This window comes from Mustelus asterias, chromosome 1 (genome assembly GCF_964213995.1).
Source record: "Mustelus asterias chromosome 1, sMusAst1.hap1.1, whole genome shotgun sequence".
Lineage (NCBI taxonomy): Eukaryota > Metazoa > Chordata > Chondrichthyes > Carcharhiniformes > Triakidae > Mustelus > Mustelus asterias.
Window position 1 is genome coordinate 51,614,442 of NC_135801.1, and position 16,845 is coordinate 51,631,286.

The following is a 16,845-nucleotide window of genomic DNA, read 5'->3' on the forward strand; positions in this document are numbered from 1 at the left end:
GCAAGGTAACTGGTGGAAATTTACGGTACTCTATGCAACACAGAGGCTGTAATGTGAATCTTGTCAGTAGGAGAGGGCGCAGAGTCTCAGCTCACGAGGAAGCCAGCTGCTGAGCACTAGGGCACCAAGCAGGCGCCCTGATCCCTCAGATTGCTGTGTACTGGGAGATCTGTCTCCCCTCCACAGACATTGCCCTCCCCTCACCCCGATTTCTGCCCCCCTGATACACTGTTCCCCCTTTCCCTCCCCTCCTATGAACTTCCCCATCCTTCCCCCACCCCACCCCCTTGGCAGTGCTAGGGTGCCAGTCTGACACTGCCCAAGGGGCATTGCCCAGCCATGCCTCCGACTACCGGGGGGGCTCCAATGGTCTCTGATCCCACTGGCGAGGCCATCACAATGGGGACCATCTGTGTTCCTCGCCGGTGAGGACCTCCACTGGTGAGGTGAGAAAGGTAAATGAGCCTGAACTATTGCATCCCGGACTCTCTAATGACATGTTAATCATGTCATTAATATTGATGGACACCAGGCTGATTTCGCCAGCAGAATGGGGCCAGCAATATCGTGAGAACCGAGAAATATGGCGTGTACCAATTTTCTGCCCCTTGCTCATATTTCCATTCCTGCTAAGCTATGCTAGCACAGCGGGGTAGAAAAATCCCGTCCCATATCTTTGTTTTAAAACCTCCTCATGGCCTCACCTCCAGCATGGCACTTCCTACTCCCTCTTCCTGATTTGATTTATTATTGTCACGTGATTGATTTATTATTGCGCGCTATACAGACTGAGTATACCATTCATAGAGAAGGAAAGGAGTGCAGAATGAAGTGTTACTGTCATAGCTGTTGTGTAGAGAAAGATCAACTTAATACAAGACAGGTCCATTCAAAAGTCTGATAGCAGCAGGGAAGAAGCTGTTCTTGAGTCAGTTGGTACGTGTCCTCAGACCTTTGTATCTTTTTCCCGATGGAAGAAGGTGGAAGAGAGTATGTCCGGTGTGCATGGGATCCTTAATTATGCTGGCTGCTTTTCCAAGGCAGCGGGAAGTGTCAGTAGGTGGGAGGCTGGTTTGAGTGATGGACTGGGCTTCGTTCACGACCCTTTGTAATTTCTTGGCCATACCAAGTGGTGATACAACCAAAAATAATGCTTTCTATGGTGCATCTGTAAAGGTTGGTGAGAGTCGTAGTAGACATGCCAAATTTCCTTAGTCTTCTGAGAAAGTAGAGATGTTGGTGGGCTTTCTTAATGACAACATTGGCATGGAGGGACCAAGACAGTTAAAAACTTGAAGCTCTCGACCACTTCATCCCCATTGATGTAGACAGCGGCATGTGCTCCACTATACTTCCTGAAGTTGATGACTATCTCCTTCGTTTTGTTAACATTGAGGGAGAGGGATATGGGCCAAATGCGGGCAATTGGGATTAACTTGGGGGTTTAAAAAAAAGGGCGGCATGGACAAGTTGAGCCGAAGGGCCTGCTTCCATGCTGTAAACCTTTATGACTCTATGAGAGATAATTGTCGTCGTACCAGTTCACCAGATTCTCTATCTCTTTCCTGTACTCCATCTCGTCATTGTTTGAGATCTGACCCACTATGGTGGTGTCATCAGCAAACATGAAAATCAAATTGGAGGGGAATTTGGCCACACAGTCATAGATGTATAAGGATTATAGTAAGGGGCTGAGGACACAGCCTTGTGGCGCACTGGTGTTGAGGATGATCGTTGAGGTGTTCTTGCCTACCCTTGCTGATTGCCAGCCAGCTAGTTCATGCAGGATCTGAGTGTTCATCCGGGCCAGTTGCTTTCCGTGGGTTGGCTTCTGAGAAGATTGTTCTGACATCTGCAGTGGTGACCTTGGATACAGATTCGTCCTAGGCTTCCGGGATGGAGGGCATGCTCTTGCTGACCTCTTGCTCAAAACAGGCATAGCTCATCAGGAAGGGTTAATTGGTGCTGGTGATTTTACATGCCTCCATCTTGTAGCCTGTTATGTCTTGCAGACCTTGCCATAGTTGGCGGGGATCTATGTGGCTAGCCTGGGACTTTAGCTTGGTCCGGTACTGTCAATTGGCACCTTTGATGGATCTCCTTAGATCATATCTGGCTTTCTTGTATAGGTCAGGATCGCCTGACTTGAACACTTCAGACCTGGACTTCAGCAAGCAGTGGATATCCCTTTCCATCCATGGGTTTCCGATTGGGAAACACATGGATTTGCTTCTTTGGCACACAGTCTTCTACACACTTAATAATTAAGTCACTTATTGGAATGGCGTACTCATTCAGGCTGGTCGCAGAGTTTTAAAATACTGATCAGTCTATTGACTCTAAGCAGTCCCGTAGGAGATCATCCAATTCCTCAGACCAACTTTTGCACAACTTTCTTTAACGGATTTTCCCATTTCAGTTTTGCTTGTAAGCTGGGAGCCTTATGGTCTGATTTGCCAAAGTGTGGGCGGGTGATAGAGCAGTAGGCATGTATGATATTTGTGTAGCAGTTGATGTTTGGGCCTCTGGTGGAACAGGAGACTTGGTGGTGGTATCTTGGTTGGATGCTCTTGAGCTTGGTCTGATTGAAGTCCCCGGCAACGATGAACAAGGCCTCCAGATGTTTCTTCTCAAGGCTATTTGCAGTGGTGTATCTTTCATCCAGCACGGTCTTCACGTCCATGTGGGGTGGGATGTAAACTGCTGTCAGAATAACAGAGGTGAACTCCCATGGAAGGTAGAGGTGGCATTTTAGCATCCGGTATTCTAGGTCCAGGGAGCAGAACCTTTCCAGTGTTGCTACTTCTGGGCACCACAAGTTTTTGATTAGGAGGCAGACCCTACCTCCCCTAGCCTTGCCTGAGGCCACTGTACAGTCCATTCAGTGAATTGAGAAGCCCTCTGATTGTAGGGCACAGACCAGTGAAGCAGGAGTGAGCCACATCTCCATGAAACAGAGCACACAGCAGTCCCTCAGTTCTCTTTGAAAAATGAGTCTGGCTTTAAGTTCGTCCCACCACCTGCCTTGTAATTTCCTAATTGCCCTTGAGAAGGCAGTGGTGAATCGCCTTCTGCTGCAATCCATTTGGTGTAGGTATACCCACACTGCTGGGAGTTCCAGGAGTTTGACCAAGTTACAGTAAAGGAACAGTAATACATTTCCAAGTCAGGATGATTTATGGCTTGGAGGGGAACTTGCAGGTAGTGGCGCTCCCATGGAGCTGCTGTCCTTGCCCTTCTAGATGATAAGAGGTCTCTGGTTTGGAAGGTGATGGCAAAGGAGCTTTGGTGAGTTACTGCAGTGCATCTTATAGATGTTAGGAGGGAGTGAATGGTGGAGGGAGTGGATAGGATGCCAGTCAAGTGGGCTGCTTTGTCCTGGGTGGTGAGAGGCTTCTTGAGTGTTGTTGGAGCTGCACCCATCCAGGCAAGTTGAGTATTCCTGACTTGTGCCTTGTAGATGATGAGTTACTCGCTGCAGAATTCCCAACCTCCGACCTGTACACAGTATTTTTACGGCCAATCCAGTTCAGTTTCCAGTCAATTGTAACCCCCAGGATGTTGATAGTAGAGGATTCAGGGAAGGTAATGCCATTGAATGTCAAGAGGAATTTTTGATTTTCTCTTTTTTGAGATGGCCATTGCCTGGCACTTGTATGGCACAAATGTTACTTGCCAATTATCAGCTCAAGCTTGAGTGATGTCCAGATCTTACTGCATATGGACAAATAGTGTCAACATTGTGCAATCATCAGCGAACATCTCCACTCTGACCTTATTATGGAAGGAAGGTCATTGATGAAACTGAGCGCCAGTGAGCAGGTTATTGCTGAATAAGTGTCGCTTGATAGCACTGTCAACAATCCCTTCCATCACTTTGCTGATTGAAAGTAGATTGGACAGCATGGGGCACAGTGATTAGCACTGCTGCCTCTCAGCACCAGGGACTCGGGTTCAATTCCAGCCTTGGGTGACTGTGTGGAGTTTGCACATTCTCCCCTTGTCTGCGTGAGTTTCCTCCGGTTGCTCTGGTTTCCTCCCACAGTCCAAAGATGTGTAGGTTTAGGTGGATTAGCCATGCTAAATTACCTCTTGGTGTTCTAAGATGTGTAGGTTAAGTGGATTATCAGCGTAAATGTGTGGGGTTACAGGGATTGGGCAGGGGGTGAGTCTGGGTGAAATGCTCTGTCGGAGAGTTGGTGCAGACTCGATGGGCCGAATGGCCCTGTAGGGACTCTGAGACTGATGGGGTGGTAACTGCTTGCTGTGAATTGAATCCCTACAGTACAGAAGAAGGCCATTCGGCCCATCAAGCCCTGTCCCTGTAACCTCATGTATTTACCTCACTAATTCCCCTAATGTACACATTTTGCGACACTAAGGGGCAATTAAGCATGGCCAATCTACTTCAATAATTTTCCACATTGCCAGGTAGATGCCAGTGTTGCCACTGCATTGGAACAGCTTGGCTGGGGGAGCAGCTAGTTCTGGAGCTCAAGTCATCTGAATAGAACATCTAGTTTGTCCATTTAGCTGCTTAATTAAAAGTATTATGTGGCTGTTGAGAGGAGAGGGTGTAAACAAAATTATTAGGGAATCAATTTGGCAGTGATTTTCATTCCACCTCTCTGATAAGTCAGGTATCACTCTAAACATAGTTGAAAACACTGTTATGCCTATGAAGTAAAGACTACATAAGAACTATTGTCCATTTGCAGAAGCAGGAAAATTAACTGTCGAGTCAGGGACTATAACCCCACCGTGGAAATTTTGTGAGCAGCTTTTTCCCTGTAAGGTTTGTGGGAAAGCTTTTGGCCGGCATCAGACATTGTCTCGACACCTTTCTTTGCACACAGGTAAGGAGATGATATGAATACAGTGCAGTGTTTGTAAGTTCTTAAATAAAAATTATAAACATTCCTAGAGAGGAATTAAAAGGTTATCTTGTGTGTGTATGAAAGCTAACCATTGTAAATTGTTATTTTTGTAGAAGAACGAAGATACAAGTGTCACTTGTGTCCGTATGCTGCCAAATGCCGAGCGAACTTAAACCAGCATTTGACAATCCATTCGGTGAAGTTAGTGAGTGGCGATTCTGAGAACATGGCTACTGCTGTAACTGCAAAGAGCTGTGATCGTAAGAGCTGTCCATATTACTATAGGTAACTTCTGTTCTTTTTTTGTCTGAGATATCGACTTACCTCAGTTCATGGTCATGCAGACACAAACAAAGTGAAAATATGTTTTTAACTTTGTCTAATTTTCCGTACAGCTGCCATGTTTGTGGATTTGAGACGGAGGTAAACTTGCAATTTGTCAGCCACATGTCATTACATGTAGATAAGGAGCAGTGGATGTTTTCGTTATGCTGCAGTATCTGTAACTTTTCCTGCATGGACGAAACAGAAATGAAGACGCACGTAGATGTGACACATGGAGGTAACCAAAGGAGATAACTTTAGTACTGAGTAAGAGCTTGTTTTGGTTGTGTGTTTTTTAATTTTCCTCCTGTGGCCTCATTTAAATTGTATTTAACTGCATTAACACCATAGTCTGGTAAGTAAAAATATTTTTTAAAATTCCTTATGATTAGCTCGCTGAATCATACCGTACAATGTCCCAGACTCCTTCATCAAAATCTCTGGGTATGTCCCAGGTCACTGGCAGGACAGGCGCAGCAGAGATGGTGGTAAAGTAGTATATAACCCCGATGGAGTTGCATTGGAAGTCCTCAATATTGACTCCAGATGCCATGAAATCTTGGCATCAGGCCAAACATGAGCAAGGAAACCTCCTGCCGATCACCACCTAGTCCCCTTCCTCACCTGATGAATCAGTACTTTTCCATGTTGAAAACCAGTTGGGAGAAGCATCGCAGTGGTGGCAAAGGCACAGAATGTACTCTGGGCGGAGGACTAAAATGTCCATTGCCAAAAGTGGCTCATTACTACCAGTACTGATTGAGCCAGCAGAGTCATGAAGGACATAACTGCCAGACTGGGCCTGTAGCAGGTAAAGAGAGAACCGACAAGAGAAAAACCTAATTAAGCATGCCCTCACCAATATGCTTTTTGCTGATATACCTGTCCATGATGGTAGAATTGGTTGGAATGACCATCACACAAGTCCTATCTTCACACTGAAGGTACCATATATTGTGTTGTGCTTTCACTGTGCTAAATAGGACAGATTCAGAATGTTTCTATCAGCTCAAACCTGGGCATCAATGAGGGCCATCAGCAGGAGCAGAATTGTGTCAAACCACAATCTATAACTTCTTGGATTAATCCTGGCTCAGTAAAGAGTAAAAGCGAGGATGCCAGAACCAGCATCAGGCATATCTAAGAATGAGGTAAAGACCTGGTGAAGCTGCAACAAAGCTTTATATGCATATGATAGATGGACCTATGCTATTCCATAGCCAACGCATCAGATCAAAGCTTGAAATGTTGCCATGTCCAATCATGGAAAACATCTTTTCCTCAATGATGGGTGAGCCACGCATGTCATTGCAAAAGATGGCTCAAACAGAGTGTGGGCATAGTGGTTAACACTGCTGCCTCACAGCACCAGGAATCTGGGTTCACTTGTGGCCTTGGGTAACTGTCTGTTACAGTCTGCACGTTCTCCCCGTGTCTGCATAGGTCTCTTCTGGGTGCTCCAGGTTTCGTCCCACAGTCCAAAGATGTGCAGGTTCGGTTGATTGGCCATGCTCAATTGCCCCTTAGTGTCAGGGAGATTAGCATGGGGTAAATACATGGGGTTACGGGGATAAGGCCTCGGTGGTGCAGGCTTGATGGCTGAATGGCCTCTTTTTGCACTGTAGGATGCACTGTATAATGATTCTATAATCTGCAGTCTTCTTCAGCCAGAAGTATTGAGTGAATGATCCATCTGCTGAACTATCACAAATGTCAATCTTAAACAAATTTAATCCACTCCATATGGGACTAGAGGTGGTGTAGTCATAATGTCACTGGAGTAATCCAGAAGTCCAGGTTAATGCTCTGGGGATATTTGTTCATATCCCATGGCAGCAGGTGAAATTTAAACTCAATTAATAGATTCTGGAACTTAAAAGGGTGACACGGTGGCACAGTGGTTAGCATTGCTGCCTCTCAGCGCCAGGGACCCTGGTTCAATTCCTGCCTCGGGTGACTGTGTGGAGCTTTGCATGTTCTCCCTGTGTCTGCGAGGGCTTCTTCCGGGTGCTCCGGTTTCCTCCCACACTCCAAAGATGCGTGGGTTAGGTTGATTGGCCATGATAAATTGACCCTTAGTGTCAGGGGGATTAGCAGGATAAATACATGAGGTACAGGGATAGGACCTGGGTGGGATTGTTGTCGTTGCAGGCTCATGGGCCGAATGGCCTCCTTCCGCACTGTAGGGATTCTAAAGCTAGTTTTAGTCATGGTGACCATGAAACTACCATGGATTGTTGCAAAAGCCCACCTGCTTCACTAACGTCCTTTAGGGAAGGAAATCTGCCGTCCTTTCCCGGTCTGGGTGATTCCAGATTCACAGCAATGTTGTTGACTCCCCTGAAATGGCCTAGCAAGCTTCTCAGTTGAAGAGCAATTGGGCTTGGGCAATAAATGTTGACTTTACCGGCAATCCTCACAACCCACGAAAGAATTTTTCAAAACAGTTGAACTCGTTAAATAAAGCAAAGTTCTGGATCTGGATGAGAGCAGCTCCAATAGGACACAAGAAGCTCAAAACCATCCAGAACAAAGAAGCCCACTTGATCGGCAATGGCAGCACTGGTAAGCGTAAATTCCCTGCACTAGAGAACAGGCATCTAATGCGGGAAGAAGATGAATGAATTCATGCTTCCATGCAGCCTTGGTAAGTCACTTTTCTAATTTCTCAACACTCACCCACCCACTCTTACACCCATCATGTCCTGTTTACACTCTTCCCATCTGTCTCCATGGAGGACAAGCTGGCTCACAATAAAAAGGAGTAAGCACAGAGGTATACCTGAACTGAGAATCCTCTCACTGTTGCAGGAGAGAGCCCTCCAGCTTGCCAGGGAGGAAGAGGACACAGAGGACGAAGTGAGCGCAAGAGAAATAAATGAGGACCCACAACACACACTCCTTCTGGCGAGCTTCGTATGAGTTTCCTCTCTCCAATCCTCATGGCCCTGCCATGTATTAATGCCATCTCCCTTCCTTTGCAGGAAAATCAACAGAGCAGTCCTGTCCATCCACAAGTGCAGCTTTGGAAACTAGCCAGGCGAGCAGCTCTGATGATTTCTCAGACATTGCCATGGAAGAGGCATCACAGCTGTCACCCTTACTCTTCACCAACAAAGAAACACACACCTCGATGGGAATTGGTAGTTGACACGCTTCTGGATTACTAACATGAGGATCTCACTTCTGATGATCCACAGCAAGCGGACGCCGCCGGTACATTCTAGGGATCCAGCACTCAAGAGGACTACTGGAGGCCAGGACTCTGCTGATCCCCAGTCAGATGACTTGCCTATGGACTTGGTCATCCTTCAACTTCTGGAGCTACAAAGGCAAAGTCACATCAGGAAGGAATATCAACTTCTTCGGATTGCAAGGCCGACTGGAGGACTTCCATCACCTCCTGTCTGAGGAGATTGTGCTAACACTGCAAAGCAACCAGGCCAACACTGCAAGTGTGGTGGCCAAGGTGGAGACCTTGGTGCAGGGCATTCATTCCATGGCAGGGTTGTCCACTGCATTAAGACCATGAACCCCATGGTTCAGGACATCAACAGCATGGTGCATGCACGCACTTGTACACATCCATGAGTGTCAGTGGGCTTCTGGATCTCACTCCAACTGCCCCTCCATCCAAGGAGGAACTCGGGGCCTCCAAATTACAGCTGGTTCATGGCCTGGGCCTTCCACCCAAGAGACCCTGGGGATGTCCAGTCCTTCTGGCTCCACCCCCACACATAGATGAGAGTGGCGCCACCTGTGCTTTCCAAAAGCAGGCCAGAGCCCTCCAGGTCTCGTCCCTCCAGAGGACGCCCGCCAAGGTCATCTCAGACAAGAGGACGTGTAAAACAGCAGGGTTAGGAAGGTTACAAAGTTATAGTTGCACAAGTGTAACAGGTGTTGTTAACCACTTGTACATAGTGAGCACTCATGTAAGTATGTGAGCACTTCTGTAATATATTAAACCTAAGTGCCTGCATCCTCTTGGTGCTTCCCTGCTCTCATTCCATTTCTCCCTAACCTGCTGCATAAACAGCGCGCATGCATCAAGCACGTAAAGGTTGGATGCTGACAAACGGTGCTGCCTCCATTTCACATCTGTGAGGATATCAGCCCACTGGTTCACCTTCCCTCTCATTGACGGGACAGAGACACATTAGTCATGCCAATGTCACCCTGGCCATGAGGAGCCCCCCTCTATGGTCAACCCCACCATTCAACCCAGTCATTTGGAAAAGTGTGATCTCAAAACAACGAACCCAGCAGCTGCACCTTTGACAGGGAAGGCGGGAGGAGAGAATGGCCAATGAGGACACCACTACTACAACAACACATGCTGAGCGGCCTGGTGAGCTCTGAAATGTTTGGCCCTTGTCTTGGATGCAGTACACCTGTGACCTCTCACAGCGAATGCTGAAATTCACAGAATGTGGAATGGGTTAACTTGTGACTGCCAATCAGTGGCACAAGCACACATACAATTAAAGAATTGAATAGATTAGTATTGAGAGGTGTTAGCGGTTTTAGCAGGCTTAAAAGTGGATAAATCCCCAGGCTCGCATGAGATGTATCCTCAGCTATTGTGTAAGGCAAGAGAGGAGATTGCAGGGGCTCATTTTCAAATCCTCTCTGGCCTCAGGAAAGGTCGTAAACACAGTAAGAAATCTAACAACACTCAGGAAAGGTGCCAGAGGATGGAAGACCGCTAATGCAGTACCATTATTCAAGATGGAAAGTAGACAAAAAACAGATAATTGCAGGCCATTGAGTCTAGCATCAGTGGTAGGAAAATATTCTAAGGGACAGAACTAATCTCCACTTGAGAGGCAAGGATTAATTAAGGATAGTCAGCATGGTTTTGTCAAAGGGAGATCACGTTTAACAAATTTGATTGAACTTTTTGAGGAACTGGCTAGGTGTTTAGATGAAGGTTGTGCAGTTAATGTAGTCTACATGGACCTCAGTAAGGCTTTTGACAAGGTCCCACATGGGAGACTGGTCAGGATAAATTGGGATCCAGGGTAATTTGGCAAATTTAATCCAAAATTAGCTTAGTGGCAGATGGCAGAGGATGATGGTCAAAGGTTGTTTTTGTGATTGGTAACCTGTGTCCAGTGGTGCACCATAGGGATCGGTGCTGGTCATTTACATTCTTTTATGTCTCACCTTATCACCTGCCAAAGTACAAAGATCTGAAGAGTCCCCACATTGAATTGTCAAAGAGGCTGTCACTTTTGTTCATGCTGAAATATGTGTGTAAGTTAATGGCAGAACTTTTTCTGAGTCTTAATTTCAATGTATTTGGCATTTCTATAGGTGAGAACGTTCAAGTGCCCTCTTGTCTTAGCCCCATCAGTGATTCCAAGACAGCACCAACATTCTCCTCTTCATCGTCATCATCCTCGTTATCTTCATCTTCAGCACTTTGTGATTCTATTACTGAATTTGAAATTCCCAATTCTGACTTCACCAAAGAGGAGCAAACCACTCCCTTCAACTCTCCAATGGCATTCAGTAGGTCATCTATATCCGCTTCTGAGGAAAAACCTGAGAAAGGTGAGAAAGTGTTTATTGGCTGAAGAATCAAATTGAAGATTTTTATCTCCATGATAATTGTACCCGGTTGGTTACATTATTTTTCCCTTCTTGTGTTGGGCGACTTTAGCACTTTAAACTGGAAGCCAAGTCGATGGGGAGGTGCTTCTTATTCATAGACCCGAGACCCTCGTGCCATGCAGCTGAATATTAAGATGTGACAAGTCGGAATGGTGTAGAAGTAGCTAGGATTTAATTAGATGCTGTCTTTCAGTAAGTTTCTGAAGAAAATACAGGAGACCATAAGTCTGCAAGAAAACTATGCAGATATCTAAGAAAGTGACGGCAAGTGAATGCAGCATATTGTTCAGCATGGAACTGTATTCCATTTACTGCAGGTGTCAAAATATCAGAATGTCAGGAACATAGTCTAAAGAATTTTTTTTTGGTCAGCTAAGATATTAAAACTTAGAATTTTGATTGCTGCAAAGAAATGGTTTCAACTTCAATGGAAAGAAACAGGGTTTGGGTTTTACACCAACACTCCTGTGTTCACATTCCTGGACAGCATTTTCCACAAACAGACCGAATCTCCCGTGACTTAAAATCTTCATTCATATACATGCTGTGTAAGGAATAAAGTACCCTTGTTTAATAGTTATTTCCTAATCGTTTGTTCATTATGTTTTCCTGTTATTCCCGAAGGTGGATCAATCTGCTTTCAGACCAAAACTCTGATGTCAAAAATACTTGGCTATAGTTATTTACAGCTTAAATAACAGAAGTCAAAGATATAGAAAGTGTCTAGCAGCACAGTGCTTAATTTAAAAAATAAGCTACGACTTGTCAACAAGGAGTTGAGAAACTCTTAAATTGTATTGCTTGCATAGTGAAATGAGCAACAGAACCTTTTGATTAAACAATTAGATTTGTTTCTTGGTAAATCTCTAAAATGAGATTAAATCTAATTTGTCCACAGGCTTTGGATCTCAATAACAAAAATAGCTTAACACTTTATCCTAAAATGTGTGTAAAGGGTCTTGTTTCATGAGACATGTTTTAGGGCACAGAATGTGCTCTGGGTGCAGGACTTCAATGTGGTGCAGTAGCACCACTACTGACCAAGCCCTAAAAGACATAGATGCTCGACTGGATGTCCAAAGATGTGCGGGTTAGGTTGATTGGCCATGCTAAAATTGACCCTTAGTGTCTTGAGATGGGTAGGTTAGAGGGATTAGCAGGTAAATATGTAGGGATATGGGGGTAGGGCCTGGGTGGGATTGTGATCGGTGTAGACTCGATGGGCCAAATGGCCTCTTTCTACACTGTAGGGTTTCTATGGATCTGCAGCAGGTGGCGAGAGAACCAACAAAAAGGGAAAATCTATTTGACCTTGTCCTTGCCAATTTAGCTGTTGCTGATGCATCTGCCCATGACGGGATTGGTAGGAGTGACTACCTCAGACTCGTTGTGGAGACCAAGTCCCATGTTCACTCTGAGGATAGTCTCCATCATATTGTCTGGCACTACTGCTGTGCTAAATGGGATAGACTTCGAATAATCAAGCAACTGAAAACTGGGCAACCATTGGGCAGTTTGGGCCATCAGCAGAATTTTATTTGACCACAATCTAACCTCATGACCTGGTATATCTGTCATTTTATCATTACCATCAAGCCAGGGGATCAACCCTGGTTCATTGAATAGTTCAGGAAGGTATGCCAGGTGTAGCACCAGTAGTATCTAAAAATGAGGTGTCAACCTGGTGAAGCTATAATACAGGATGACTTGCATGCCAGCAGCGAAAGCAACATGCAATAGACCGAACTCAATGGTCCCACAACTAACTTATTAGATCTGCTCTCTGCAGTCCTGCATCCAGCTGTGAATGGTAATGGGCAATTAAACAACTAACAGGAGGAGGAGGCTCTACAAATATCCCCATCCTCAATGATGGGAGAGCCCAGCACATCAGTGCAAAAGACAAGCCCAAAGCATTTGTTTTCAGTTGCTTGATTATTCAAAGTCTATCCATCATCAGCCAGAATTGCCGAGAGGATGATCCATCTTGGCCTCCTCCTAAGGTCCCTAGCATCACAGATGGTGACTGTCCTTGACATCAAGATAGCATTTGACCAAGTGTTGCATCATAAAGCTCTACAAAAACCCAAGTTAATAGTAATCAGTGAAAACTCTCCAATGGTTGGAGTCGTAGCTCGCATAAAAGAAGAAGGTTGTGATTGTTAGAGGTCAATATTTTCAGTTCCAAGGGATTGTTACAAGAGTTCCTCAGCGTAGTGTCCTAGGCCTATCCATCGTAAGGTCAGAATTGGGGATGTTGAATGTGCAATATTCAGCATCACTCGTGTATGTATATGTATCAAGATCTGGATAACATTTAGGTTTGGGCTAATAAGTGGCAAGTAACATTAATGCCACAAGTGCCAGGTAATGAGCATCTCCAAAAAGAGTATCTAACCGTTCCCCATGACATTCAATGTCATTACCATCATTGTATCCCTCACCATCAGCATCCAGGGATTCATCACTGGCCTGAAGCCTAACTGGACCAACCATATAAACACAGTGGCTACAAGAACAAGTACAAAGCTGGTAATCCTATGATGATTAACCCCCCTCCTGACTCCCCAAAGTTTGTCCACCATCTACAAAGCACAGGTCAGGAGTGTGATGGGATATTCTCCACTTTCCTGGATGAGTGGAGCATCAGCAATATTTGAAGCTTGACATGATCCAGCCAAAGCAGCCCAGCTGATTAGCACCCCATCTTAAGTATTCACTCCCTCCCTCCACCACTACAATATGCAATGCAGCAACTCATGAAGTTTTCTTTGACAGCACCTTCCAAACCCACAACCTCTACCACCTAGAAGGACAAGAGAAGCAGATTCATGGAGTGCCACCACATGCAGGTTCCCCTCCAAGCCACACACCATCCTGACTTGGAACTGTATCGCTGTTGCTGGGTCAAAATCCTGGAATACCCTCCCTAATATTATTGTGGACACCACATGGCCTGCAGCGGTTTAAGAAGGAAGTTAAACACCACCATCTTGTAGGCAATTAGGGATGGGCAATAAATGCTGACCTAGCTGGCCATGTGTACATCCAATGAACAAATAAATAAATGATCTATTTTCAAGTAAATATACTGACAATTCACCTTGATAAATGAGATGTCAACCAATTACACTAAAAGACATTGATGCATCTCTTTACAATTTGTGAAGTGTTACTGTGGGTAAATGCCTATGTAACAGTGACTGCACTTAAAAGCAATTCATTGTATACAAAGCAAATTGGAATAATTATAAGAGATGCAATTTAGTGCAAACCCACTTTTTCTTCTAAAAATATCTCTATATTTATTATTTCCTTAAACATTTCCTTCAATGTGGTTTGCTGCCAATATTGGGTTATTCTCAGAATTCATGTTGTCCAATGCACATTGGAACAACAAAGTAAACCCATTTAGCGTCAATATTTCCTGTTGAATGTAATGACTAGATCAGATTGCATGCAGCTGGTTACCTGTTATTGCTGCAGAACAATAAGGTTCTCACACAAACCTTTCAGAGATGTAGCAGAATCTATCAAATTTTGAAAGATGCATCCACTATCTCTATCACCCCTCCTTCACCACGATGGGATATAGCTCATTTGGCCAGGGGATTCATAAGCTTTCAATGCAGTTAATTTTGCGAGAACTACCTCTTTTTAATATTAATTCCTTTCAGTTACCCATTTTCACAAGTCCCTTGGTTCCCTAGTTTTTCTATATCTTCCTCCGTGAAGACCATTCTTTTTAAAATTTGATTTGCCATAACCATCTGAAACCACATAATATAAAGACAGAAATCTCCCTGAATATCAGAGGACATAATCTTTCCTATAGTCTTTGGTTTTCTTTCTGCTTCACCTTTATACATTAAGTTTAAGTTTATTTATTTTGTCACAAGTAGGCTTACATTAACACTGCAATAAAGTCATTGTGAAAATCCCCTAGTCGCCGCACTGCGGCACCTGTGTGAGTATATTGAGGGAGAATTTAGCATGGCTAATGCACCTAACCAGCATGTCTTTCAGACTGTGGGAGGAAACTGGAGCGCCCAGAGGAAACCCACACCGACATGGGGGGAATGTGTAGCACAGTGACTCAAGCCGGGAATTGAACCCGAGTCCCTGGCGCTGTGAGACAGCAGTGCTAACCACTGTACCGCCCTGATTGGACAATCAGAATTTTTTGTACTTTTTCAGTGTGTATGAGCATACTGGCAAGGCGAGAGTATCAGGTGTTCATCTCTAATTGCGCTTGAAAAGATGGTGGTGAGTGGTCTTCTTGAACTGGTGTAGTGATGTGAGGAAGGACATTCCAAGGTTTTGACCCAATGCAGTGAAGCGATGGCAGTACAGGGAATCAAGGGACTTGTGAAAATAAGGAACTGAAAGAAATTAATTGGATTGGAAGTTGAGAAATCCCCTGGACCAGATAAGTTACATCCCAGAGTGTTGGCGGAGGTGGCTATAGACATTGTTGATGCATTGGTGGTTATCTTTCAAAATTCTAAAGATTCTGGAAAGCTTTCTGTAAACAGGAAAGTAGAAAACGTAACCCCACAATTTAAGAAGAGAGTGAGCAGGTAAATGGAGAACTTCAGATCCATTAGTTTGACATCAGTAGTAGGGAAAATGTGAGAGTCTAACTGGACACTTAGAAAATATATGATTGGGCAGTCAACATGGGTTCATGTAAGGAAACTCATATTTGACAAGCCTTTTGGAGCTTTTTGAGGATGCCACTTGCGGCACAGATGCAAGAGAACCAGTGGATGTAGTGTATTTGGATTTTCAGATGTATTTTGACAAGGTCCCTCACAGGAGGTTAGTAAACAAAATTAGAGCACATGGGATTGGTGGTAATATTCTGGTACGGATTGAAATAAATTGTATAAAACACTGGTTGGGCCACAACTGGAGTATTATGTGCAAATCTGGTACCATATTACAGGAAGGTAATTGCTCTGGAGAGAGTGCAGAGGAGGCTTACGAGAATGTTGCCAGGGCTAGGAAAGTGTAGCTAGGAGGAGAGATTGAATAAATTGAGGTTATTTTCCTTGGAACAAAAAAGGCTGAGGGGTGACCTGATGGAGGTGTACAAAATTGAGGGGAAGAGAGAGAGTGGTGCTGGGTGTCTGGAATTCGCTGCCCAAGTTGGTGGTGGAAGCAGAAACCCTAAACTCTGCACATCAAGTGCTGTTAGCTACAGGGCTATGGACAGGGTGCAGGAAGGTGGGATTAGAAAGAGCACCTGGGTTTCCTTGGGCTGACATGAACAAGATGGGCTGAATGGCCTCCTTCTGTGCTGTAATTTTTCTATGGTTAACAGACACAAAGTGGAGAGTAGGATTGATTCTCAGGATGATCCGGTACCACATGGTAGAGTGCTGGGTCCACAGCTGTTCACAATCTATATCAATGATTTGGAAGTGGGGAATAAATAAATTTATAAATTTAAAATAAATAAATTTATAAATAAATTTACCAGGATGCTGCCTGGTTTGGAGGGTAGGTCTTATGAGGAAAGGTTGAGGGAACTTGGGCTTTTCTCTTTGGAGCGGAGGAGGTTGAGAGGAGACTTGATAGAAGTTTATAAGATGATGAGGGGGAAAGCTAGAGTGAACGTTCAAAGACTATTTCCTCGGGTGAATGGAGTGGTAACGAGGGGGCATAACTATAGGGTTCATGGTGGGAGATATAGGAAGGATGTCCGAGGTAGGATTTTAACTCAGAGAGTGGTTGGGGTGTGGAATGGACTGCCTGCAGGGATAGTGGAGTCAGAAACTTTAGGAACATTTAAGAAGCTATTGGATAGGCACATGGAGTACTTCGGGATGATAGGGAGGAAATAGCTTGATTTGGGTTTCAGACAAAGCTCGGCACAACATCGTGGGCCGAAGGGCCTGTTCTGTGCTGTACTGTTCTATGTTCTATAAATGTAATATTTCCAAATTTGCTGATGATAAAAAAACTAGATGGGAATGTAAGTTGTGAGGAGGATGCACAGAGACTTCAAGGGAATTTGGACAGG

At 44.7% G+C, this 16,845-nt stretch overlaps 1 protein-coding gene across 5 annotated transcripts in view; it reads left to right on the plus strand.

Annotated features, from left to right (window-relative positions):
- znf827 (zinc finger protein 827) overlaps nucleotides 1-16,845 on the plus strand; it is a 198,923-nt gene that overhangs the window by 164,093 nt on the left and 17,985 nt on the right. For 3 of the 5 annotated variants that reach the window (XM_078212202.1, XM_078212193.1, XM_078212229.1), the window contains exons 9-12: nucleotides 4,719-4,856; nucleotides 4,991-5,162; nucleotides 5,273-5,439; nucleotides 10,518-10,757. In XM_078212202.1, the coding sequence (XP_078068328.1) occupies nucleotides 4,719-4,856; nucleotides 4,991-5,162; nucleotides 5,273-5,439; nucleotides 10,518-10,757 (717 nt within the window). The remainder of the gene's footprint in view (nucleotides 1-4,718; nucleotides 4,857-4,990; nucleotides 5,163-5,272; nucleotides 5,440-10,517; nucleotides 10,758-16,845) is intronic. The other 2 variants (XM_078212220.1, XM_078212211.1) reach the window with 2 other exon arrangements.